General features: G+C 38.9%; 1 protein-coding gene across 3 annotated transcripts in view; it reads right to left on the reverse strand.

Moving 5' to 3' along the window:
* Window positions 1-754: 754 nt before the first annotated feature.
* Window positions 755-26,276, reverse strand: part of LOC308421225 (regulating synaptic membrane exocytosis protein 1-like) — a gene marked incomplete at both ends in the record, with an annotated part of 203,517 nt that continues 177,995 nt past the window's right edge. For 2 of the 3 annotated variants that reach the window (XM_080917517.1, XM_080917515.1), the window contains 2 exons: window positions 755-814; window positions 3,027-3,240. In XM_080917517.1, the coding sequence (XP_080773643.1) occupies window positions 755-814; window positions 3,027-3,240 (274 nt within the window). The remainder of the gene's footprint in view (window positions 815-3,026; window positions 3,241-26,276) is intronic. The other variant, XM_080917516.1, reaches the window with a different exon arrangement.

Consider the following 26,276-nt stretch of genomic DNA (forward strand, 5'->3'; position numbering starts at 1 on the left):
TGCTCTGTTGTGTAGCATTTGAGACTGAAAGATATTTTTGAGGGCAGCTAAAATGATCTACGAATCCAAAATATTCGTCACCTCCTTGCCACTTGGGGACATGAATGAGCCCTGAGGATGCTATCATTTATGACAGAGGAAGGTACACAGAGCATACAGTAGAGGTGGTGAAGGTAGACACCACTTGAACCCCATCTTCCCAAATGCAAGCAGACTTTGTGGGTTCTATGGTCTATAAGGGTTAAATGTGAGCTTTCATCCCCGAGATGCAACTGTTCCACACAAGAGCCAAGATAAGGGCAAAATGTGGCTCAGCACTACAACTGTGCTGTCTCGTGGGAAAGCACCTTCAGTAGGATCCATCTTATATTTGATTTGAACTTGATCTCTTGTCTGTACCAAGTCTGTATACCTTGTCTCTTCCTGCAGTGAAGATTTAAATCGCCAGCTTTTACACCTAAGAGGTACTCGGAAGCCCCTTAGAGTTTAACTGCTCCTAAAACAGATGAAATTATCACCCAAATCCCAAAGCTAGTGGGAAATGGGCAGGTAAATATTCCAAAAATCTCACTGTTTCCAGGAATTCAGTCTACACAAACTTCGTACACCAATGTAACATTCTGTCTGATTCTTAGATGTTTGTCTCAGTTTCATTCTCATGACAGCTAGAGATGAGCTAGCTCTTCCCAGTATAAAACTGCACCGTGAGATGCTGAGATTAACATATTCATATGCAACCATCACTTAATTGAGTTCACACAAACACAGTATAACAAGTAGAAAAGAAAGCATGGACTCTAACCACTTTGTCCTCCTTTGGGAAAACATCCAAGGAAGCAGAGCAGGGAGAGAAGAGAGAGAAAAGAGAAACCATGAGTCGTACATTAACACGGTGAGACCAACAGAACAAATGACATTTACATTTCACAGTGCTAAACCCCTCGGTCAGAAATAGCAAAGCCTGGACTGGAAGCATACACACAGGTCTTACCATGAGCTGGATACAAGAACTGGGCCCGGTTCCTGAACGTTAGCATTTAGATTAGTGGGTCAACGTTTAAAGCATTCTTTGGAAAGATCTGTCCTGACACACATCTGCAATCCTAGCACTCAGGAAAACTGAGGCAGAAGTATCTAAACATTGGCATCAACTGATAGCGAGAGGCTAGAAATAGCAAGCAGTGTTCCAAAAGCAAAAATTAAGGAAATCTTCAGAAAAAAAAATGTCAATCCGCCACATACTGGCTCTTGTTATTGAAAGCACTTTATTAAAAATACATAAGATGATGCTAAAATTTTATTAAATTCCAGTGAAAATTGTTTGAGACAAAACTTAGAAAAAATATACTAAAAAAAAAGTCACAGATAGAAAAAAAATATAAGTATTTTAGGCATGACTTATTCCACAACAATAAAAAATAGTATTTATTTATATGTATTTCAATATTTTTTCATAGGAGAAAATAGGTTTATACAATATTGTGATTTTTGTGCATAGACAACATTTTAGGCTGGACTGTCTTTCATTTTATTTCTTTAAATTTCTTTCCAAGTTGGGGTGATTTTATTATAAGAGGAATGAACTGAAAGATGCTTTAGTATCTGCTTCAAAGGGGAAGAAAACTATTTCCTGGCTCAATCTTCTTTAAACAACCTGAATTTGACCCTAAGAACTTTGAGATACCGGCAGACAACTGCTTGACAGTTGGCCCACCTCAGGCAGCACTGGGCCTCAGCTGGTGTAGACCAACTGCCATTGTCGGTGCCCTTCAGACCAAGGAGTGTTGTCATACCTCCCAGCCTCACCTGCAAATGCCCACGCCAAAGCACGTGGCTATGGACATTGAAAAGAGCACAGGGCATTGACAAATGCATCTTGAGGGCTCCCCAAGTGATCTTTCCTTAAATGATTTTTATCCAACTCTCAGAACAAGTACAAAAGGATAATCACTACTCTTGGTCTTATAGTTAAGTATATAACACTAGTCTTATACTGAGGTATAGATGTGCATTAAAAAAAAAAAAACAACAACAACAATACTCTGTGTCTTAATCCTTCTGGAAGACAATCTAGAATATCCTACTACAATTCAGGTGGCCTGCTAATACATTGTCAACTAGGAAGTTTGTTTTCAATTTTAATTGGTTTTTCCCAATGAGAAGAATTGCAAGAGTGGTTTAAAAGAGTCTTTATCGTATTCTACACGTGGTGAGGTAACATGTTCTTGGGCTAACTACGAGGGAAGTTTTAAGGAAATGACCATCACAACGACTGTGCAGTGCTGTACTTCACATCTCAACCAAAAATTAATTGGGATTTCTCTACGAAATTCTACTGTTGTAACACAGGGTATGTGAGATTGTAAATGTATTGCACTGCATGGTATATTAAATATGAATTGAATACAGTATGAATTATGGATTATGTATGAGACACATTCTACAGTAAATATGTTAATATGGGTCTTGAACGGTAACACTGGGTCCTCTTACAGTAGAAACTATTGTTTTTATTTAGGATCTTAAAGCACAATGTATTATTTGTGCAAACTGTCATACAGCAGAAGACCCTGGTCTTATTTCAGGTGGGAATACATCTCATAACCCCAACATTTTAGAAATGTGTTTGATTTATATATTCCTTAAATACCTGCGTACTTTTTAAAGAAGTGTACTGACAGTATAAACTTGCCAGTATTTCTTTGGCTTGGTAGTAAATCTAAAATTATAATCTTTGGAGATATTAAGTTTACATTTACTTCAAAAAGAAATGCCTTGGACAGGTATGCTTTTGGGTTGGAATGGGAATCATTTATCAAGCTCCACACATGTGTAAAGTATCTTACTGCTACATTTATCACTTTCTCACTGGTTCATATCTCATCAAAACTCAAACCGCAGAAGGATGTGTTCCTGTGCAGATCACATGCATGCAACAGCCTCGGATCATACATGCATTTACATGCTTGCAAATTCGGTAGCTTTGTTCAGCTCCTGGGCACCTGCCGTGTTTACAGGACACTCACTTTGTTTGATCGCAGAGACACACGGCCTCCGCAGCGTGCACAGAACTTGGTGCGACAATAGGAGCAGAGATGGCCACACCCGTCAGCAAACTTTGTCTTGTGACAGATTCCACATGTCGGGGCGTCATCTTTATGGTCACCCTGGTAACGCCTCGCTTCCTCTCCGATTTTTCTCACTTGCTCCTTGTAGCTTTCAAACTGTTGATGCAATCTCCTGGGCAAAAGAGACGAGAGAGTAAACTAAGTAAATGCAGGAAGACAGGCAGAGTCAAGCATTCTTAAAGGAAATGGAAGTTGAGCTGTTTGAAGAAAAGGGCCATGTGCAAATCTACTTCCCCCATCTGGCTGACAGCCTGAGTAATCTGTCCTGTTGTACACACACCCTGTTCTCAGTCAAGAGCTTCTCCATTTACAGTAAGATTCAAATACTCCCAATTCATCCGTTCAAGTCCTTTCATCTTAAATTGCTATAAATAGAGCTACTGGAACAAAACTCTGATCTACAGCGAGTTTCCCAGATGAAGGATTTCTCACACTGTAAGCGAGAACAGAGTGTTGCACAAAGACCAGGCCACAGTCTTTGGCTGACTCACCAGGAGACAATCCCGGGAAGTAGCTGATGAAATTTATCTATTGTGTATGGGCTAGCAGGCGGCACATGAGTGTTCCTTAAAACACAGAATGCAAAGATGCCATTGTTAATTCTGGCAGTTTATGCCACAGTCTGCATATGGGAGCTGCTGAGAGCTGTAATTTCCAAACACAGAAGGGGGTGAGCCAGACCTGTGCACATCAGGGCCTCAGAATGGGGATTTGGATATGTTATGTGTTGGTCTTTTTTTCCCCCTCTAATAGCTCCTTAGCAGAACTTTAATTATTACTTCCTTCTTTGCCATTGGCACTTTTTCTATTTAGTTCACACGTAAAGCAGAAGTATGTAAGCTCATATACAACGCAGCTTAGTACTTAACATGATTTCCAACCAGAAGGCATGATGACTCCATTTTATAAAATAATAATGTATTGACATTTTATTTAATGAGTGTGCAAATACTTAGTTCACTGAATTGTTGGATACCTTAACTACTATTGATATGTTATAATTAACATAAGATCAAGTTAGTAGGGCTATTATTTCAAAAGTCATACGAAATAGCACTGTGAGTCTTGTAGCTTCTAGTACCTGACATGACTGTGAGGCAGCAAAGAAATATCCCCAATCAAATAACCAGAAATAAACGGGAAGCACAAGAGGAATCAAGACTCCTACTCATTATGTTGGCCCTAAGTGAGATCCTCACTGTTACTAAGTCAAATCTACTCAGATATCAAGTGTGCTTCTTAAGTGAGGTTAAGGAAGAGTTTTCTTATAAATGTATTCTATTGTATGGAAAACGATTTAGTATTGGTGTCAGTAAACTTCTCAGTAAAAGGTCAGACGATAGATTTCAGGCAATATTTTATCCTTTATGAGTCATATAGCATTTGTTGTAAGTTCTCACCCCCACTGTTCTGACAGGAAAGCAGCCATAGCAAATGAATGAGTGTGAATACATTTCATACAATTTTTATCTTATGAAAAGAGAGACAGTAGGCTAGCGTTGCCTAATGGGTCCGTCTGCCTGTTCTTCATTAGCATGTATATTTCAGCAAGGTAGAATGATTTCAAAGCAAAATCCTTTCCGGACTTTTCAGCTATACACTTGGGAATTTTATACATTTAATTATAAATGTATAAATGTGTTTAGCATTTCGCTCTGTTTGTAGCCTACCTATGTATGGTTCTTAAGTTTGAACCCCAGGTCTCGTGCATACTAAGCACACACTCTAGAACTAAAGCACACATTCAGTCCTCGAAGGAGATCATCATACAACGTGTAATATATGAGGTTCTCACTGCCGAGGTAAACCCCTTCCTACCGCAATCTCACGGAGTTCTCTTTGTTCACCCATAACTCATTTCATATCCCTTACTAAGCTTTGTGTTTGGTTTTTACAATTCCTGTACTTTTTCTCTGTTATATTCATCTACTGCTTTTTGTACAAGACACTTGTCTCCAACTAAAGAGATTCACACATAACAGATGTGCCTTCTTGATAAGAGCCCATGTGCATGATATACATGCATGTGCACATATTTAAATACACAGTTACAAATCCCATAGTCCATGTGTGAGAAAACACCTTTAATCCACAAGTGAGTTCATGTGAAAAGGAAAATATCTGAAAAGAACAAAGCTCACCTACTCCCATAAAACAGTAGAAGTGCTAGTTAAAATGCTTTTAACTTGTATGTTGGAGGAGGGAACAATGTGAGCAAAATCCAGAAAGAATAAAATGAATGGAAACAGTATTTGAGAACGTGACATAATTCCAATGCAGACCTCTGTCTAAGAAAAGGCACTGGGGCTCTGTGACCAAGAACGTCAGTTTTTGTTACACAGTGAAAGTAAGTGCTTTAGTTATGCAGCCATTAAAAACATTAGAAAGAAAATATATGACAGCCAACTCAATTGTGGAAAAATAAGAAACGCAAAAGGGGTCAACACTGAAGATTTAAGTTAAAAATGAAAACATGAAGCTACAGAGAAGGGCTGATTGGTAACTGTAGCAGAGGTGACAGAGATAAAGAACTCTTTAAGAATCATGAGTAGAAATTAGTGCAGTATGATTAGCAGACAGAGATGTCCATGGCAGATTATTAAAAATCTAGTTAAATGAGGCTTAGGAAATACAGACTCAAACATAGTAAAATGTATGTGTCCCAGTGAGCTGGGATCATTTTCATTAAACATAAAGACAGACAGAATATTTGAAATAACAGAGAAAAAAAAAGATATCTTAGGGAAATATTTTAAAAGCAAATCAATTAACATGGCATAATATTTTACTAAAAAGCATTGCTAATCCAGGCAGAGGTTTTCACATTTGTACACTCTGCACTCTGAAGCCTGAAGCATGAAAACTGAATTTTAACCCAGCCTGCTTTATACACACACACACACACACACACACACACACACACACACACGCATGCACACACTTCTAATGAAAATAAAAATAATTTATGAATTTAATGTTTCACATGACAATTTTGAACTTAATTGAATAATATATAAAGAACAGGGAAATCTATCTTCAAATTACATCTCTCCCTATAACTGACAGAGAAAACAGATAAAGATACATCATAAAAAAGGATATTTTAAGATAAATACAAAGTTTAAGCTAATGAACAAAATAAGCCACGATATATGTGCACATCGATTGCACTACATGGATACGTGTGTAAATTTGTCCATTAAGCACAGTATACCAGCTAGTTAAGGTTGATTCTGTGTCTCCCCCGTCTTCCTCTCACACTGTATAAATGAATATACGAAGCTTCTCAAAGTATCTATAAAGTGTGTGCCTTACTTTATATTTATATTTATATATTTGTATTTGAGATATTTTGTTTGAAGTTAAGGGGGAACTAATTTATGATATTAGTTCTCCGTGTGTGTGGTGTGTGTGTGTGTGTGTGTGTGTGTGTGTGTGTGTGTGAAAAAGTTCATATTAAAAAAAAAGATTGCATCTAGCTCATCACATATCACCAAATAGCTAATGAACTCAATAGGATTGAAAAGGTCAATGCACCTTACGACTCTAACCAATGCCAAAGAACTGACTATCCACTTAACCAGGTTTCCTAGGAAATACATACATTTAACTACACTAATCTTGTGGAACTGTCATTCTGCTGACAGGAAAGCTGTCTTCTGTCTGGGATCTGCTTTCACTTTCTACATTGACGTGGTATTCTGCAGTCGCCTCCTTAAGATCTGCGATCACGTGGAGGGTGACAGTAAGTATAAATGCAACCTGCAAACTAATGTATTTCTGGAATCACAAAAGTGAAAATTAGCAAGGGGCGTAAGCCTTTGGTGAAAACCTGTTGAAACATATGAACAGAACCTGACCAAAGAAAAGCAAGAACTATATGGTGAAGAGCTCATGAAACTTGATTCTCAATGATACTCTTGTTACATTTTCCAGTTCCTCCTTCTTCAGCAGACTTTCATTACTCTCTCTATATTATTCCTCTATAGCATGCGTCTGCAAACTCTTTTTATCAAGTGACTGTAAGATACTGCTTTCTTCAAAAGTCTACAACTCTGTCTTGATAATTCTCAAGATATCAGGGTCCACGACTGTTAAATACATCTTCCACAGTGGGGTGTCCTAGACCCTGAAAGATAAGCAAACACCAGTAGATCATTCATTAGTGGACACACAAATGTTTCACTGGTAAGATGGGGGTTTTCCATTGCTGTGTGATGTGAAAGAGTCCACAGTCTTACTTTCTGTATTTGAGAAGTGAGAGTATTCCACGGAAGGCAGGCACCAGGGCGCGGTGTCTTTTCATACAGTGGATGCTGAAATGACCAGGATGGCTCTTTCCCAATCCTTCCCCCCCCCCCGAATCTCAGGAGACCATTCAGATACGCAACATTCATACTTTATCTCGACTTTCTGTTCACTGGCCCTAGGTGGCTTGTGTCCACTTTTAATAGTCTCATATGTGTTACAGCAATGGCTTCAGCAAGAGGTCATACTTATAGACGTGCTGTAAACACCCAAGAAGAGAGCAGCGTGAAGAAACTGGAGATTCTTACGCCTTCAAATTCATTTAGTTCGTTTGGCCTTTCTGCCTTTGGTCGAAGGTAAATCCCTTCTTCAGTGAGAGACACGGGTGCTTTGTTTTTCCTCAGGCTCAACAACTTCATTTCTAGCATGCCCCTTCATTTTGTGACAGATATTACCAAAGGAAAGCAAGAAAGGAAGAAGGAAAGGGGAGTGAGATAGATGGATATGAGATAGAGAGACATGATTTATTACACCCATGCCCTCAAACCTGCCCCATAACCTGTAATACTCTAATAAACTGTCCTCTTAAAGCAACCTTAATGACCTTCCTCAATTCAAATTCCTCTTACAATGTTCTCATGTGTCACAGTGTCAAGACACAGTCTTCAAAATGAAATAGACTTCTGGGACCAAAATGCTGGTGGTAAAGCCATTAACAGCACATAATTTTTTTTTCAAACTGATGCTATAATACTTAAATCCATTTTAAAGTGTGACAGTGTTCTACCATGAATAATAGGTAAAATACCCATTATAAATAAATAAATAAATAAATAAATAAATAATCAATATGTATGTATGAACATTACAGCAAATGAGCCAGCAACTGTAAAACTGTCTGCAAAATTTATTTATAGTGTTTAATTTTGAAATTGACATATTGTTATTGATTAGCAAGGTTGGCAGAAACAGATTTCAACTATATACGCACAAAAAAATGACGTGTTACCATGATGTTGAAATTTATGTTTCTCTATAAGGGCATTAATCTGTCACTATCCCCCTGTATGATATCAGTGCGTTGTTTCAGTAACTGTGAATTCAATTCAAGGACTCCATGGTTCTGCTGCTGATGAGGTTGGTTCAGTGAGAACGACATATGCCGTAGTTATGTGGTCGACAGCTGACACTGCAGTTCAGACAAATCTTTGGAATTAGCACAGGTTCTAATGAACTCACTTCTCGGTTACACTGTCCATCCTCCCCTTTCTCAAAGGAGTCAGACGTTAGAATACATTTCCATCTTTCTCATGCCTTGCCTTTACAAAATCTAGGCACACAGAGGTGGATTATGTGAGAGGGAGAGAAGGCTACTTCTCCAAGGAAGCTCATCTCTTGCTCCAAGACAAGGAGAGGAATGGGACCCAGCATGGCTGGCATGTGGCATTCAGAAAGACTTCAGTTGGGTGAGCGTGGGATGGCAAGTGAAAACACCGGGCACGGCCTATGAATCCTTTCTCAACCACAGGGGAAAACACATGGACAGACACGATCGTGTATCCCTTTACCAAAGTGATAGATGCACACCATCAAGAGCCCAAGAAGTTAAAGGTATAGAAGTTAAACACAAGGGAATCTTCTAGGACCCTTACACTAATTAAGAGCTACTGAAAAACGTGTCAGATGACCAACAGGTGAGGCGTGGCCACAATTAAAAGACAATGCCCCACTTGACTAGTAGTTTTGGAGGCATGATATTTAAAATATAGACATCAGACTTTGTTGAAAGTAAATCAGTAGTTTCTTAGTATTGCAAGGATTTTACAGTCTATTTCAAAAAGGTCCTATTTGTGATACATATGTTAACAGAATTCCATTTCATTAACATAACCAGAAACTATATTTTAACAAAAAAAATTGAACACTGCTGTTATGAAAATAAGTATAAAATTATAATATTGTGGTATATGTATGTATATATGTATGTATATGTACTATGTGTGTATACTATTTGATCCTTATTTCTAACCCCATATACATGGATTTAAATGTGTTGTTTAAACATTTAACAATTCTGAAATTCCCCAATGATGTTATTAAGTAATATTCACTTGGGTACTTCTTTTCTGGTTCTGGGGGTCCAACAGGGTTTTGTGTATATCAGACAATGGATTGTATCATTGCCTGTCTGATTTCTTTTTGTTACAATAGTTCAAAATTTATCTTTTCCCCTGTATCTGAATACATGATCTGCCTGCCATCTAAAATAAATATATAAATAGTGCTTAATGCAAGTGTCCAGCAGGTGGCACTGCTGGCTTTTAGTTTTCAATTTTGTTCTCAGTTATTTAAATTGTTTTTCTTAAAAAACGTCTAATGCGTTAAGGAAAATGTGTACAGCCAGCAGGGATGTAACTTATCAGGAAAAAGAATATGTATGTTTAGAGGTGACTGAAAAGGAACAGGAGATATTTATAAAAAGTTGCAATTCCTGCCCCTTTAAAGGTTTTCATTCTTTGTACAATTAATACTAACCCTTATGTATGTATGCACAAGCGCATGCATGTGTACTTGTGCACATATATTATATATTATAGGGTTTGTTGTATATTCTGTATCGTCCACGTGTCATCATTTGGTGTCTTCGTCTTTAGCTTAGCGCTGTTAAAAAGCAGCCAGCCAATCAGTGCCCCACGGTGCTCTGAAAGCACAGAGAGAGGACACTTAGGGAAAGAGGTGCCTAATGGGTGATTAGCTATTAGTGTATTGTCTTTAGCCAAGCATTTATTTTTAATTCCTTTTCAATTTACCATAGGAGGCCACTCCCAAGGAACCACTAAATGGAGCTGTCTCAGGACATGGAGCCATACGTGCAACCTTTAAAGTTTGGGCCCCCGTGCGCCTTCCCTAGAATTTGTGCCCCAGAATTTAGTGAGGTTTATTAGGTTTCCACCACTGTTCTTAGAAACACGACTTCTGAGTTATGGCCCAAGGCTGACCGTAGATGTAATAGAGGACTACAACTGAAAATTTGCCACAAGAAGGTGAACTGTTTATAACCATTCCGAGAGGAACTGATAAGGAATAAAGTATCATAAAGGGGGGGCTGGGGAAGTGGCTGGGTGTTTAAAAGTGGTTAAGTCTGCTCTTACAGACAACCCAGCAGTACCTATATGGCAGTTCACAAGTACCTACAGCTGCAGTGCAAAGGGATCGAATGTCCCATTCTTGATGCACTGACATATATGCAGGTAAAACACACACACACACACACACACACACACACACACAGTCATCACAATAGGAAACACACTGCTGGCACCTTCTCTATGATAGAAGACATATCAATATGACATATCAAATGGCACTTAACAGGCGAGCTCTAGGTACCGGCACCTTAGTCAATGGTGTATAATGAATATAATCAAGACCAAGTATTAACTGTTCATGTCTACATTTTCTGCATGGCCAAGCACAAAATAAACCTTGCCTTGGTTGAAGTCTTGACTCATTTCACAAAGCGCACTATGTTATAGGAAGAAAGAGAATTAATTAATGAACCAATTCTACCATGGAATACTTTTAGAAAAGAACATATCTAACTTTTGGACCTATGTCCAAGGCTGGCCAAATGTGGATCAAACCTACATTATCTATTTCTTAGCTTCAGGAACATAAAGATTCATTTCAACGTATTTTTGTCAATTTCTCCATGTATGGGCTTCGATAATAATAGTAACCAGGTAGAATCGCTGGGAAGTTAGTTGAGATAATCAATGTTAAGTGCGTAGGCTGATGTCCAGGACATGGGCTATCTCAGTACATATGAGCTATTATTATGTATGCCCATGGATAATACATGAGGGAAGAAAGCACTGTGCTTTTAAGTTTCTGAATACACTTAGCTAATAACTTGGGGAGGCAGTTATGACTGGCAGCATTTCTTGGTTCATGATTATCAGTATGAGAGAGTTGAATAAGTGATCAATAGACCACCAGTAATGGAGAGAAAGGGCATTTCTCCAGGTGAAAGTCAGTCTGAATGAGAAACCGACTAGATTGAATTGTCCCAATGAAAGCCTGGGAGATCCCACCACTGGGAGAGATCATGTACATTTTCGGGAAAACATTCCTAGTATTATTTTTGTACTTATTGCTGCTACATCTTTTCTGAGGAGGAGGAAGAACAGCAAATAAAAGTATAAAGATCTAGTGCTTTTTGAAGTATTACCAATTGATTAATTTGGACCTAAAAATTCGAACTATCTCAATCACAATTGCCCCATGTACCAACTTAATCGATGATTATGTTCAAGAGATGATCAATACAAAGTGTAAAGTGGCCAGTTCATGTCTGTGTCTTCTATGAGGAGAGCACAGGGTAAATCTTGCCCACTAAAAGATACATATTGATCAGCAATATTTAGATAACTGCTAGTATACCAAACATACTCAGAGTTCATTCTTCCCCTTAGAGAGTTGAGAATTCACCTTTTGTTTTTTTCCACAGTAAACTATTAGCCACAACATTGTGGCTGTGAGAGCTACACAGTGATATTGGAAGAAGTAATAACCACCTTTTTTTTCATCACTAGCCCATACTAATTAGTTTAAAATAGCAGTGGTCCCGTAAAGCTCTCCCTGTTGTCTTTGCTTCTCTGGAGCCACAGAGTCATACAGAATAAAATGCAAACTGTGGTGTTTTTCTTTGCAGGGTATCTGATGGCCCTCTATTCCAAGTCACCTTTTCATCCTGGTCAAGTTCCTGTTTGTATTTTCCAGCTTCCCTGCTCTTGAACAGTTACCTACATCTTTCCAAGCTGGTCTGGTCAGTGGTTCTATTTCATCTTGTTACTCTCTAGTGGTTGGATGATGAAGCAGGAGCTACCTTGTTCTGAGTATAGAAAGAAAACTTTATTACCTGTGTCTTACCCCAAAGAAGTGAGTCCATCAAAGCTCTAAGACATCACCACTGCCAGTAGTGGCACACCCCTTTAATCCCAGCACTTGGGCGGCAGAGGAAGGATAGTCTCTGAGTTTGAGGCCAGCCTGCTCTACAGAGTGAGTTCCAGGACAGTTAGGGCTACACAGAGGAAAGCCTGTCTTAAAAAAAAAAAAAAAAAAAAAAAAAAATTACTACTTCCCCTGTGAAATGTTTATCATATCCTGGACAACTTTGCAGGTTACAATGAGAAGTAAAAAGCTAGTAAACACAAGGACTTTACAGACGTAGTTGACAATGACTAAGCCCTCGTTCGATACTAGCTGCTACATAATACACGGAAGAAGTTAGGGACATAAAATCAGAGCCTGCATTTTGTCCCATTCTAGTAACATGTTAATAGATTGAAATGCATAAATAAAATGAAGAACTACAAAACAAATTATCTAAATTGAGTCAGAATCTTAAAAACAGCCTCTGCAATATCCTGCTTTTAGAGCTTAAATTAAATTATCAGAGGAATAAGAAAATTATTTCTAGAAAGGCTCCCTCTTTTTCATTTCTGAAAGCAGAGCAGTACAAGCCTTCTGGATTTCCCTTGCAGAGTACTGAATCAGTCAGCACATCATAGGTACAGTGTCTTCTCACGAATTCTGGAGTGCATTTCAAGACAAGTGACAAGATGTAATTTCCTTCCCATTATATTTGCTAATGATGACACCTGTTTTCCCCCTTTAATTAAGACACACTGTTAGTATGCATCCAAGACCAGCTATCATCTAAATAATGTTACGAATGTTGTGAATCGCGAGTTATTATACACCCATGAAAGGAAATGATAAGCCAAGTATTATTAATGCTATTACAAGCATGGAAGCTACATTCCCAAAGAATAACAGAACTTTTAATTTCCTCATGTGTATATGTAATTTAGAGCTGTCTCGTGTGATCTAGAACCTGTACCACTCTTTAATCAACTCCAGACAACCTCTTCTAGCCTTCCAGCCATACCCAGGAATAATTAATCTATTTTTAAATGTCACCAGATTATGTTATATTTAGATACTAACAATGTGTCACATCCAGCTTTTATTAATCACAAAAGCTAGAAATATTCCATTTTTACTTTGTTGTGATTACACTGTATATGGAAAATTTTAATATCAAATTATTTTGAGTATGAACTGTTTTTAGTTCAGTGGAATATGTCAACAATTTTGGACAAAAAAATTGTGTTTTCTGTCACCATAATGATCCAATTACAGGAAGTCTGATCAAATTCTCAATCAACAAAGTAATTAATTTTGCAGCAGTTAGTCAAAAAGAAACATCGCTAGCTTTTACTTATAAGCAATGGCCAATTCTATAGAGCTCCTGCTCATTTTGAGTAATTAATTATTGCTCACTGTCAGATTAACCTTAAAACATGGGTTACATTCCATTTTCTTGTATAAAGAGCCCCATAGAAAAGTCAACCAATAAATATCAGAAACGGAATTTAATGATAAGCTATTAAGTACAGTAACATGAACCATACTCTGACAAGGAAAGATTTGCTTATCCTTGGTCTTCTAAAGTTTTAATGACCTTTGATCCTCTTAGAATGAAAAAAAGTGGCATAATAAAAACAGTCTAAATATGCAGTGTAAGTATTAGACAGCCCAGTATCAGCCGACATCTCTGAATGTTTACTTACTGTGTCTATAGGTATAATTTCTAAAGCATGGATAGAGTAGCTAGGAAAGACAACACTAAGCTGCTAAAATTTGAGCAAAGACTTGAAGAAGACAAGAAAGCCAGTAATAAAGGTGTCTCAGCAAAAAGGACAGGAAGAGTAAAGGCTAATTATAGGAGCTTGGGTGTAGAGCAGGCACGTCCAAGTGAAGAAGAGAGGTCAGGGACTAGAAGTCACAGCACATCAGAAAGTCCTGTCCCTTACAGTGGGTGAGCAGGAAGAATTTGAATGTAAAAATTTCATGAATGGGCTTTCTATATTTATTGGATTCTAGTACCTTGGCAGTGTTCATTTTTGTGTACTTGTTTGTTTGTTGAAATGAAAATTAAATTATACTGTTTTTCCCATCCTTTTCCTCTTCTGACTTCTCCTAATATATTTATCCCCCAGATTTTTTCAAATTCACGACTTCTTTTTCATTGTCATTTTACACACAAATACATATATATTCCTAAATATATAAGTGCAATCTGTTCAATCTTCATAATGTTATTTGGATGTGTATGATTTCGGAGGTGACCACTGGTATTAGATAACCAATTGGGGATGGGGGGAGATGGTCTCCTCACCGGGGAAGACTGGTTCTCCCACTCTTCCTCCTTATTCCTTAGTAGCTTGTATTTTTTGACTATGGTTATGTGGCCAGTAAGGTCATGAATCTAGGAGAAAAACCCATGACGGCCACTTTACTAAACCAACACAACTATTAACTGCATTCTAACTTTTTATTCTTATACCCGTGGATAAGTGTAGCTCTCGTTTACCATCATTTCTTTTTCCTTAGCAACAGACACAGACCATTAGCAAAGGTGAAGAGGAGGAGGAGAGAGGGGGGTGAGGAAGATAGGAAGAAAGGAAGGAAGGAAGGAAAGAAGGAAAGTAGGAAAGAAGGAAAGAAAGAAAGAAAGAAAGAAAGAAAGAAAGAAAGAAAGGAAGAAAAAAAGAAAGAAAGAAAGATACAACCAATCAAAATGCTGTGAGATAAAGGTTCCTAGAAATGTCTGAGAAGCTACACTCATGAAGTCTCAACAACATGGCTGCCTAAAGAAGTCCTATATGAGGACGTTATAAATAGACATGCTAGCATGGGAGGGGCAAAAGTGTCCATGGCTGAGAGGGGACAGGAATAAAAGTATTGATGGCAGTCATGTGGCCTTGGAGCATCTGGCTTGGAAATGATGCAAGTGTGACTTACGTCACTCAGCTATTCTTTGCCCCCTCAGCTTGCTTTGGATCTGACACCACCATTACAGACAGGCAAGGTGTCGTGTGCGTGACTATCATAGTGTTTTGAGGCTTCATTCTCACGTTGCTTCTCCCATCTGTCATCTCATTTCACAGGAGACCAGACCCAAGTGCAGATGAAGTACCCACTTGGTACCTATGAATCCTCTAAAGCACTGCAGTGGCCGTAGCAGGAACACACACCGGAAGCAACAAGGTTCAAGGTGCTTCATTCATGTAGAAGTGCGAGGTTCATACTAATCAGACGCCATATCACACACACATCTCACGTAGGAGATTATAGCAAAACTGCTACTACTGATGCCAATCCCACTGGACACCAGTTTTCAATCCCTGACCCAATGAGAACAGTGATGGGAGTTCTCAGAAGGAAGATTCTGCGGGAAGAACACAATAAGATGTTTTGTAATTCTGTACAGCAGTTTTGAAATAAGTGCTGAATTTAGGAAACGGAAAGAGCTCGCTGAGTTTGAGGCCAGCCTGGGCTGTATATAGTGGCTCCAGCCATGTTTGGGTACACAGTAGGACCCCTATTAGATTACCAAACACAGATATTTGAAAGTGTATAGGCTAATTTTTCTGCATAAGATATTTTTTGTAATAGGTTATTTCCTCTCTTACATAGTCACACACATTGAAATTGTGATGTTCTGTTGAAGCCAACTCTCAAATACAATAAATGCCCTAGGAAGAACTACAGCACTTGCTCCTGTGTGTCTGTGTATACACGTTAAGTGTATGTGCTTGTGTGTGTGTGGATGTATATGAGTCTATGTACATTCATTTATATATATATATATATATATATATATATATATGTGTGTGTGTGTGTGTATGTATGTGAGTATATAAGTGTGTATTTTTGTATTCTACATGAGTATATGTGCATATGTCTATGTATGTGTGTGAGTATATGTATGTGCATGTGTATGCATGAATGTGAGTATATGTGTGTATATGAGTTTACGTGTGTGTATGTGAGCATACAGGTATGCATGCATATATGTGTTTGTGTGAGTATGTGTGCATGTGTGTATGTATATGTATGTGGGTATATGTGAATATGCATGTATTTGTATGTGAGTATATATGCATGTGTGCATGTTGGTATGTGTATGTGCATGCCTATGTGTGTATGTGTGTGTGTGTGTGTGTACTCTGATACACTTTATTGCAAAGCCTCTGAGGTTGATCTTCATGCACTTTTTCATCATTCGGTACAGCAAATACACACATGGAAGGGCTGAGAAGCTGTCAGATGCCAAGGAGATGCTCCTGCAACGAGAACATCCTTCCTCTCTTCTGGATTGTCCATTTGTTTGTCTGGTTTAATTTGGGTTTTGTCTCACTTAAATTTAGTAGCAAGTTCTATCTAATGTATTAAGCAGGTCGCTGACTTCAAGAAGACCTGGGATAGCAGTCTGCCTTGGCTCTCCTGTCTGTAAAAAAATGTATCTGAACAAATGCCTGCCATATCTTATTTGGGGAGCCCAGGTCTCGGACAGTAGCATCGGAGACTGGCAGGGCCCTACATACTGAGTGCTGGGTACCACTGCTTCAGCAACTGGCAGTAAAAACCAGTGAAATCACGCCGGTGGCCTTGCCAATGTACCAAGAAAATCTTTTTATGATAAAAGGTATGTCTGTGCTAGAGATGAGGGACACAGTATCAGGCACTGGGTGTAAGAAGAAAGACAGATAAGAAAAGCAGGTTCTGTGTAACTCCATGCACACAGAGAGGCAACATTTCATATTAATTACTCACATCTAGACCCTGGTGTGTTCAGTATGTCTCCTGCCTAAAAATAATTTAAGTAGCCCAGCTGGGAACACTGCTGATTGGTCACCGCACGCAACCTGCTGCTCACCTTTCTAGGTTATCGGTGTGAAGATGTCTTAAAAGCTGCTCTAAAGGCACCATCTGAGCATCACCAACTGATCAGATTCTGGGCTTCATTTAGAAATGCCCTCAGCTCTAGGGGAGAGTGCATGCATTATGATAGCTCTCATTAACAGATCTCCTTCAAAACTTGGGTTTCTGAGGGTTGCTTTGGCTTTGAATGCCTTCATAATAAACAGACTGCCAAAGGCACGAGGCAAGGTGATGGTGTCTTTTGAAAACTCTGTATAATTCTGTTATTGCATAAGTGGAGCCAGCCTTTCCCTTACATTTCAGAATGGCTGCCCAGGGGAGTAGTGTTGCTTCAAAGCTCTGGGTCCCCATTTCCACCAAACAAAAGGCAAGATTTTAACAGAGCCTGTCAGCAGTTGGGTGGGTGTAATTAGAAAACATTTATTCTCTCTGGGATTTATTTTCATCTTCTATAAACTGAGAATAATAATTAATTGCCTCTTAGGAACATAGAAAACACTGGTGCACAAATCTGCCACTTACTGGATACCCTTGGTTTCCTTTTCCACCTTTCTCTTTCAGAAGAATGTGTGTTCTTCCTATAAAACTGGATAGGGAAATACCCCATTAAAGTAGAAGACCTGATTTGGAGTCACAGGTTTGCATCTCACACTGTGAAACCTCTTGGCATCTCTACACTACAATCCTCTATTTTTATAAGAGGAATAAAGCTAGGCCACTTAGAGACATTAGTTATTAATTCATAAATTCAATAAATAATGACTGAGCATCTACTTACTACATGCCAAGTGGTTACATAAACACAAATGGAATTCTTTGTTCCCAGGAACATTTCTGTTCAACTCTGCTGGGCAAATGCTAAGACATGTGTATGGGAAGGGCATGCCACAGACAGAAGAATTTGGAAGTTCTCAGGCTGAGACAGGCATAAGAAAATGGAAGCCAGTCACTGAGAGAGGCAGACAAGAATACATACCTAAGAAAATGGGGGAATGCTTTAGTACATGGTGAGATCCCGAAAAACCTGGAGTAAGTGTTCTTTGGCCTGCCTTGGGAATAAGATCTCTGTCAGACAGAGAGGTGAAATCCAAGCCTGCGCAGAATAAAGCACGAGGAAATGCTGAAAGGGTCAGGGTGGGGATGAAGACGAGGTCACAGACAAATGATGTCAGGAAGGCCTGAGACTCATGGGGACTGTTGATTTCTCTCTTAAGTGGGCTGGAAGCTCACCACAGGGTTCTGAGTGACAAACTGAAGTGATGAGGGTGGAGCTTTAAAAAAAAATCCATCTGTTGTATGGGGAAACAGACGACCAGTTAAGGAGACTGGGAGGGATAGGAACTAGGGATTCTTTGAAAGAGTGCTTGTGGTAAAAAGGAATTTCCAGTGGATGATATTTTTAGCCAATGAAAAGAATTATGATAGCATGTCTCTGGAGAATTCTTTAGCTCTAACAAGTATTAGTTCTGCAACATTAAGCAAGTTATTCTAACTCGTTAAACTCCGATGTTATGGTCTATTATGTTTGTCCCTCCCAAAAGCTGTATGCGAAGCCTTAATCTCCAATGTCATGGTGCTTGGAGGCAGGGAACCTGGGTACAAATCAGGGTTAGAAGATGTCACATATGAGCATTCTCCTTATGCTGGTGATGGGTAACCCATGACAGAGAAGAGAAACTGGGACTCTGTTTCTCCACTATGGGAAAGCATAAGAAGGTGGTCAGCTATCTGTAAGCTACGGATAGATCTAGTTTATCACCAGGAAACAGAGTTGGTGGTCTCCATGTTCTTTTAAGTTTGATCTCAGATTCTGGGAGATACCAGGAACAGGAAGTAAGATAATGCCCCGAGTCTCCTCCTTTGTCAAATGGGGGTGAGGTGATCACAGCACTGCAGTAGGTCTAAATGCAATAAACTATGAGGAAGGCTTAGTATCGTGTTTAACAGGTATGTTCACCGTGTGGTACCAGGATAGCTACAAGTGAGACACATTTGTTTACCAAGCTTCAAGTCTCAATATTAGCAGATTGGTACCCTAGGGAGTGCTTATTAAATAATGAATGAACAAACAGGTCAGATATTCAAAAGGAAAAGATATAAATAGTTATAAAATGTATCTTACTGACATCATAACTTTTAAAAGTAAGCAAAATTAACTTGGGATTTTCCAAATCATTACTTTCCTTCATTATTTTTTTTTGGAGTGGGAGCCCTCATCTTCCCCCCTCCCCACCTTTTTCCCCCTGTGGATATTTTAAATGCCTAGTCTAAAAGAATAAAGCTCATGGTAGAATGTTTTGAAACATGTATGATATAAAGTAATTATTAAGTTACCAGAGACACAAAGGAGAGTAATTCTGTACTGGCTGGTTCTGTGTCAACTTGACATAAGATAGAGTGAGAGAGAAAGGAGCCTCAGTTGAGGAAATGCCTCCATGAAATCCAGTTATAAGGCATTTTTCTCAATTATTGATCAATATGGGAGGGCCCAGCCCATAGTGAATGGTGCCTTCTGTGGGCTGGTAGTTCTGGGTTCTGTAAGAAAGCAGGCTGAACAAGCCATGGGGAGAAAGCCAGTAAACAGGCCCTGCCTGAAGAGTCCAGTCCTGCTTGAGTTCCTGTTCTGACCTCTTCCAATGATGAGATATGATCTGGAAATCAACTCAGTCAAATAAGCCTTTTCCTCCCCAACTTATTTTATTTTGGTCATGGTGTTTTGCCACAGCAACAAAAACCCCAGGTAAGACAGATACTTGAAGAAAAATCTGAAGCATTTGTTTTATTTTACGAGTCCACGCAAGTTCGTGAGCACAGCAATATTCATAGATTTGCAGAGTTGACAGAAGAGGAGAATGTGGTTCAGAGAAGTCAAGGCCATTTCCTGACTAGCACAAGAGTGGATTCTGTGTGATTGACAGAGAAAGACATTCCTTTCGGATGGCTATTTGATCTGGACACCAGAGTCAACATGCTTTCATAGTGAAATCAAATATGGGAATTCTCTAACGGTGAGTAGCAATCCAATGCTCTGGTTTTAAATTTCACAGGAAAGAAGAAACGGTTGAGAACTAAGTCTTGATATGTGGTTTGCAGTTCAAAATCCATCACTTGGCATGAGATGTATTTTTATCTCTATGAGGTTTTTTTGGCTTGTAATTTGAATTCATCTCAGTAGAAAATTCATGTTGCAGTCAGTGTTTTTCTCTTTATTCTGCTAGCAATGAATCTCAGTTTTAACCTTCAAGTATTTGTTCTGATTTCCTGGAGATAAGTGCTTAGCACTGGCAAGGAGATGATTTGCATTTTATTTGTATGAAGAACCAATACTGATCCACACAACAAGAGACATTCAGAGTGACGGAGAGCTGGGCAACAAAGGATGAGATTTCCAGTCTAAATTATGCAGGTGGTAAAACACAGGAACAAAACAGACACTGGAATGGCTGACGAAACTGTAAACGCAAATCTAGAAAGCAGCCCAGGTTTAAAGAGGCACCACTGAATATTTTCTGGTATTTTCTTCACACGCGGGGACTCTTGAATACCCTTTTGAATACCCCAAAATGTATTTCCGTCTTTATGTTGCTTTCTTTAAATGTTTGAACCGAAGCTATTCCCTTACACTTCTTAAAGGGAACAAGAAAATAGGATAACAACATCAACAACAACAAAAAACTGTGTTTGGCTTCTTGTCCAGGCAGTATGAGCACTCTGTCTACTTTACACAACGGAAGAGCAATGCATATGCCTGGTACTTGTTGAATGAGTGTTGGTAAGCATTCAAATGGGATGAAGATAGGCCAGAAAACTTGCAGAAATTCATTTTCTGAGGAAATACTCAGAAACTGGGGTATGATCTGAGGAGGTCGCAATTGATTTTCCCCATTACTGGACAAGGAGTTCCTTCAGGGCAGGGATCCCGTTCTTCATCTCAGGAACCCCTCTTCACCTTGCTTCCAATTGAGGCTTCTGACAGTAGATGTTCCTTCGGTGCTACATGAATAATGGATGAGAGTTGCTTGTGCAAGTATTTCTTTCATCTCCATCATTTATATCTTGTGTCTGCTCTCCTGCTATTTGTTCACACTGCTCTCATTATTCAGAGCCCCTTGGCCTTATCTCTACCTACTCAAATATTAGCCATTCTTTGAAGCTCCATTTTGTCCCGAACATCTTTGCAAAACCACAGATACCATCTTCTCCATGGCCATGGAATCTGAGTTAATACACCATTCACCCTGGTGTTTCATGCCTTAGTATCTCATGCTCAAACTTCCTTTCTTTGTCCCTCCCCAGCAAGGGACTCCCTTATGTCATCCACAGTTACACCAAACACAATACTCTGCCAATAGCTGATGCTAAGTGATTATTAAAGTGAGTGCACAATGTATTGGGATTACTCTCAGATACACATCATGGTGAGATGTGTTGATATCAGCAGCAGCATGATGAAAGTTTTGTAAAGATCATCAGATGGCTTCCTGAAAGTGAGAGGGGTACAAGGGGTCTCTTTTAAGGCACACAATTGTATTATTTACAGTAATTACCATGGGCAATTTTTTTTTTGTATCAGTTCTAGTGTTCCTGTGCTTTTCATTGCTATAAATGGATTTAACCTTTTGGCTCAGTTAAAATAAAATGAATCCTTTGTCCACATGATATTCATCCAAACAGTTGAAAACTCTTGTTTGCTCTCTCGCTTCCAAGTCTTCTTTGCCTTCAGGCTAAGTCATTTGTCATTTGGCTTGATTTCATATCCCTTTGCTGTCCTGATAGTCACTCTAAAAATGCTTCCGATCTCTCTTCCATTATGAAAGTAGGACATCCCGAACTGGAATAAATTATTTAGGTGCCTTCTTCCTACTCCACATGTATATACTATGCTTCTGTTTATAGCTCTATTTCAGAAAACTTTTGGTAAGTCATCATCACACAATTGATATATACTTGAGCTTCCTATTCACTAAATTCTTTATGTCATTTTTTTTTCAGATTTCAAAAAATTAGATTCCTCATTATTCATGGTTATCTTATTTGGATCACCATAGTTTTACTCTTTGTACCTGACACGTCTTGTCCTGCTGGATATGGACCACTGCTCTATCCTGACAGGATGGTTGACAATGAATATGAAAACCTCAGTTATCTTAGCTGGACTGTGTTGTGAAACATCGTGATCGTTTGTTTATTAGAGGGACACAGGAACTTTTCCTCTTAAGAGTGATCACACAAATATTTCATGATGGGCACCCTGCCATGTCTCCCTCTTGATTGGTTATCCACCATTGTCACAGGAAAGTGGCCATCTTAGCCTAAAGCGAAGAAGGGCAGCCCTGTCCTAATAAACCCCTTGGAAACATGCAACTTTCATGTTAAAAAGCGCTGCACCTCTTTTGCTCTTCTTCAATCATTTCTTCCTATAGCACTAGTTCTCAGATTAATATTTTTGGTAACAAAAATTTTCTCATTTTGTTCAAAGAGTAACTTCTCCACATTTATAATTAAGGACTAAGAACATGGTAAGAAATGCACTTTCCTTAATGAACTTTTATCATGAAATTGTATAGAGTTGGAATACATTTTTAAAGAATATCTTTCCCTCAGTCAACTCTAAACTTTAGGGCTAACACCATGTCATTCATAATCAGATATTTAAAGTGGGGGACATCAGCATAAAATTAAAGGTAACCTCAGTATTCTGTATCCAGAATCTATAGCTGCATCCCTATCTCCCCCTAACAGATATACATGAAATTAAACTAAATCAACTCAGGATAAAAAACAGAAGTTAAATTGTTTAAATCCAGACTCTTCTGATCTATGAATTAAGATTTCAACTTTAGGCTGCAATTGATTCTGCTAAACTCTAAAAGTAATGTGGTCGGTCCTAGCCTTAAAAATACTGTGAAAATAAGAAAGCATGCACATCTATCCTGAGCATCAGAGACAATGACATTTTTGAGCTGCAATGTGTAGATTATGGGATGGGCTATGCTAATGTGTATACTTTGGGAATGTACGTTTATTTGGGAAAGAAATGAAAAAGATGGCACAAGTGTGAGAAATGCTGATAGGTATGATTCATTTTGTCTTCACCATGACACTAACCTGCAGAGTCACATTGTCCTTGGGGACTTTCAACATGATGTTTCTTATGGAAATGGTTTAGTTGGTTCCTACATACCGTATGACAAGAATTAAACTAGTGGGCCTAGAGAAGTGGCTCAGTCATTGAGAGCACTGACTGCTCTTCCAGAGATCCTGAGTTCAATTCCCAGCAACCATATAGTGGCTCACAAACATCTGTAATGAGATCTGATGCCCTCTTCTGGCCTGCAGGTGTACATAGGGCACTCATATACATAAAATAAATAAATCTTTAAAAAAAAAAAAAAAAAAGAACTCAACTAGGAAAACTGGTAAGAGAGTATCCAAGATAAGGGACTCTTTAGGACATCATTCCCCCTTTATAATGTCACCAAAGAAGCTACACTTATTCCACATGTCTCCTCCACAGTATCATTAGGAATAGCCAGAACCTAGAAGAGAAAAATTGGCTGCAGGGACAGTAAAGCCAGCCTCACACTTCCCATAACTCATAGCAGTATTGAATCAAGGTTTCTGGGACATGTCAATATTACATTTACTTCCCTGGCTGTTAGACCCATGGTTACCCTCCACTGAACTCCACTAACTGCACTGCTCCCAAACACTTCAAGGTTCTGCGTTACCTCCACCGTTCTTTCTATTAGCCATTACTACTGCTGAACCTTCTTCATCCTCTGCTCGCTTCAGTTCAGGCTCTTTCAAACATTGCAATAAGTTCATGTCAGCTCTGAAATCTATGACAGGCTCCTTCCCTTCCCATTTATCCTGATGATACAGCTGTAATTCTGAACACTGCCCTCCTGTCTTCTCATTACCCCAGACTATTTTTCTTGCATTTGTTTTTCCAATCTCTTTGCTTCTCACAGAGTTACTGCCACCAACTTGCTTTCCTGAAACAGTTTTTTTGTCTCTAAGGGCAACTGAACAGGTCTACAGTTAGTGGCTAGGTATAAAAGAAGGGTTGTTCCTCCTCAAGTTGAAACTGGGGGAACAAAATTATTTTTGATTGGCTTTCAGAACCACCACCCAATCTATAAAACTAAAAACCTCAAATGAAAAGAGAACTAAGGGAAGATTCATTTAAACAGTGTTGGAGACAAGTAGAGTACAGTAAAATATTACTCAGTTTAAACTATGTCTGCCTCTAAAATATGAGACATTGTCTTAGGGTTTTCTTACTGTGAACAGGCACCATGACCAAGACAATTCTTACATACAAAACATTTAATTTGGGCTAGCTTACAGTTTCATAGTTTAAGTACATTATCATCATGGCAGAAAATATGGTAGTGTCCAGGCAGATATGATGCTGGGGGAGCCAAGAATTCTACATTTGGATACAAAGGCAGCCAGGAGGAGACTGGCTTCTGCAGGGCGCTGGAAGGAGTCTCTCATTCCACACTAAACAGAATCTGAGCCTAGGAAACTTCAAAGCCCACTCTGGCAGTGATATACTTCCTCCAGCAAGGTCACACCTACTCCAACAAGACCACACCTCCTAAGAGTGCCGCTCTCTGTGAGCCAAACACATGACTCTAAAGGGACCAAATCTAGTCAAGAAGTAGTCTCCTGGTCTCTCTAGCTTTTTTATTTAAATCATTTTTTTCTAAGCATGTGTGGGGGGGGGTCTGTGTGTGTACATATATAGATATATATTAATTATGAGAAGACTCACATTCTGAGCAGTGGCATCAGTCAAATCAATTCTTTTCCTCTTTGAGAGGTGTAGGTTTAGGTAAATTACCTCATTGTTTCTTGGCAGCAGTGGTAATTGTTGAGACTAATTTGGGTCATCTCAGCTTCTTGATGATAGTTTGATTTTGTATGGCTTGGCAATCTCTCTGAGTTTTCATTCCCCTTACCCATGAAATGGAAACAATGTCCTAATAGACGTTTTGAAGAATATGTACATAACTTGAATACATAGTGTATCTGTATTTCTATAGATGATTATAAGCGCTGCTTTTCGAATGTGCCCAATTGAAAGAGAGTAATGGCTACAGTTAATACGTATGAGGATTCAGAACACTGAGGTTGTATGACATGTTGCAAATCCATCAATTTCTGCTTTGATTTAACTGAGCCTAGAGTGCATCATATACCAGAAATGACTGTAGAGTTACTGTAGAACAATCTTGAATGTCGCAAAATTGTTAAATTTAAGGATATACATTATAGGTCAAGGAAGACTATATAAAACATAAACATATTGCATAACAAACAATAAAAGCTACAGTTGCAAAGAATGAGAGTGTATCACCACTGGGTATGTGGGAGAGCTTTAATAGACAAAGTATTGTTTAAAAAATGACTTTCACCCTTACATAAGCCAATTAATTTTACCAGAGAAGCAAACAGAGTAGGCAGTAAAGCATAGAAATATCTACAGGGAAAATCCCCAAGCTAAGGGAAAGTAAGTGTATGATTATTCTGTCTCTTTGGCAAGTTCAGAATGATTATGGCTGGTTTACCTACAAGGCCAGATGACCAGTGTCAGCATTAGTACCACTCATAAAATGCACTGTGTGGCTAACACTGTAGAGCATACGACCTTCATTACTGCTGAGATGGGACTTAGAGTGTTTAATTGAAAGAATGCAGGACTGAAAGATAAAGAGGGTGCCTCTGGCTGTTGTTGACAGGAGAGAAAAAAATCAATCTGGGTCAGAAGTCAGGTCATGGAAACCAAAGAGGAATTTCCTAGGTGAATGAGCCTAAAACAGGCTGTTAGCCAGGAAAACAACAACAACAACAACAAACAAGAGGAGGATGCTTGCAGCTAACCAACAGACCAAGCATAGAGACCCCTTAGAGGAGTTAGAAAAAGGACTGAAGGAGCTGAAAGGGTTTGCAAACCCATAGGAAGAACAACAATATCAACCAACCAGACATCCCTCGCCAGAGCCCCAGGGTCTAAACCACCAACCGAAGAGTACACAAGAGACCCTTGGCTCCAGCCGAATATATAGCAGAGGCATTGTCTGGCATCAATAGGAA

This window comes from Micromys minutus (genome assembly GCF_963924665.1).
Source record: "Micromys minutus genome assembly, chromosome: 5".
In the NCBI taxonomy this organism is placed as follows: Eukaryota; Metazoa; Chordata; class Mammalia; order Rodentia; family Muridae; genus Micromys; species Micromys minutus.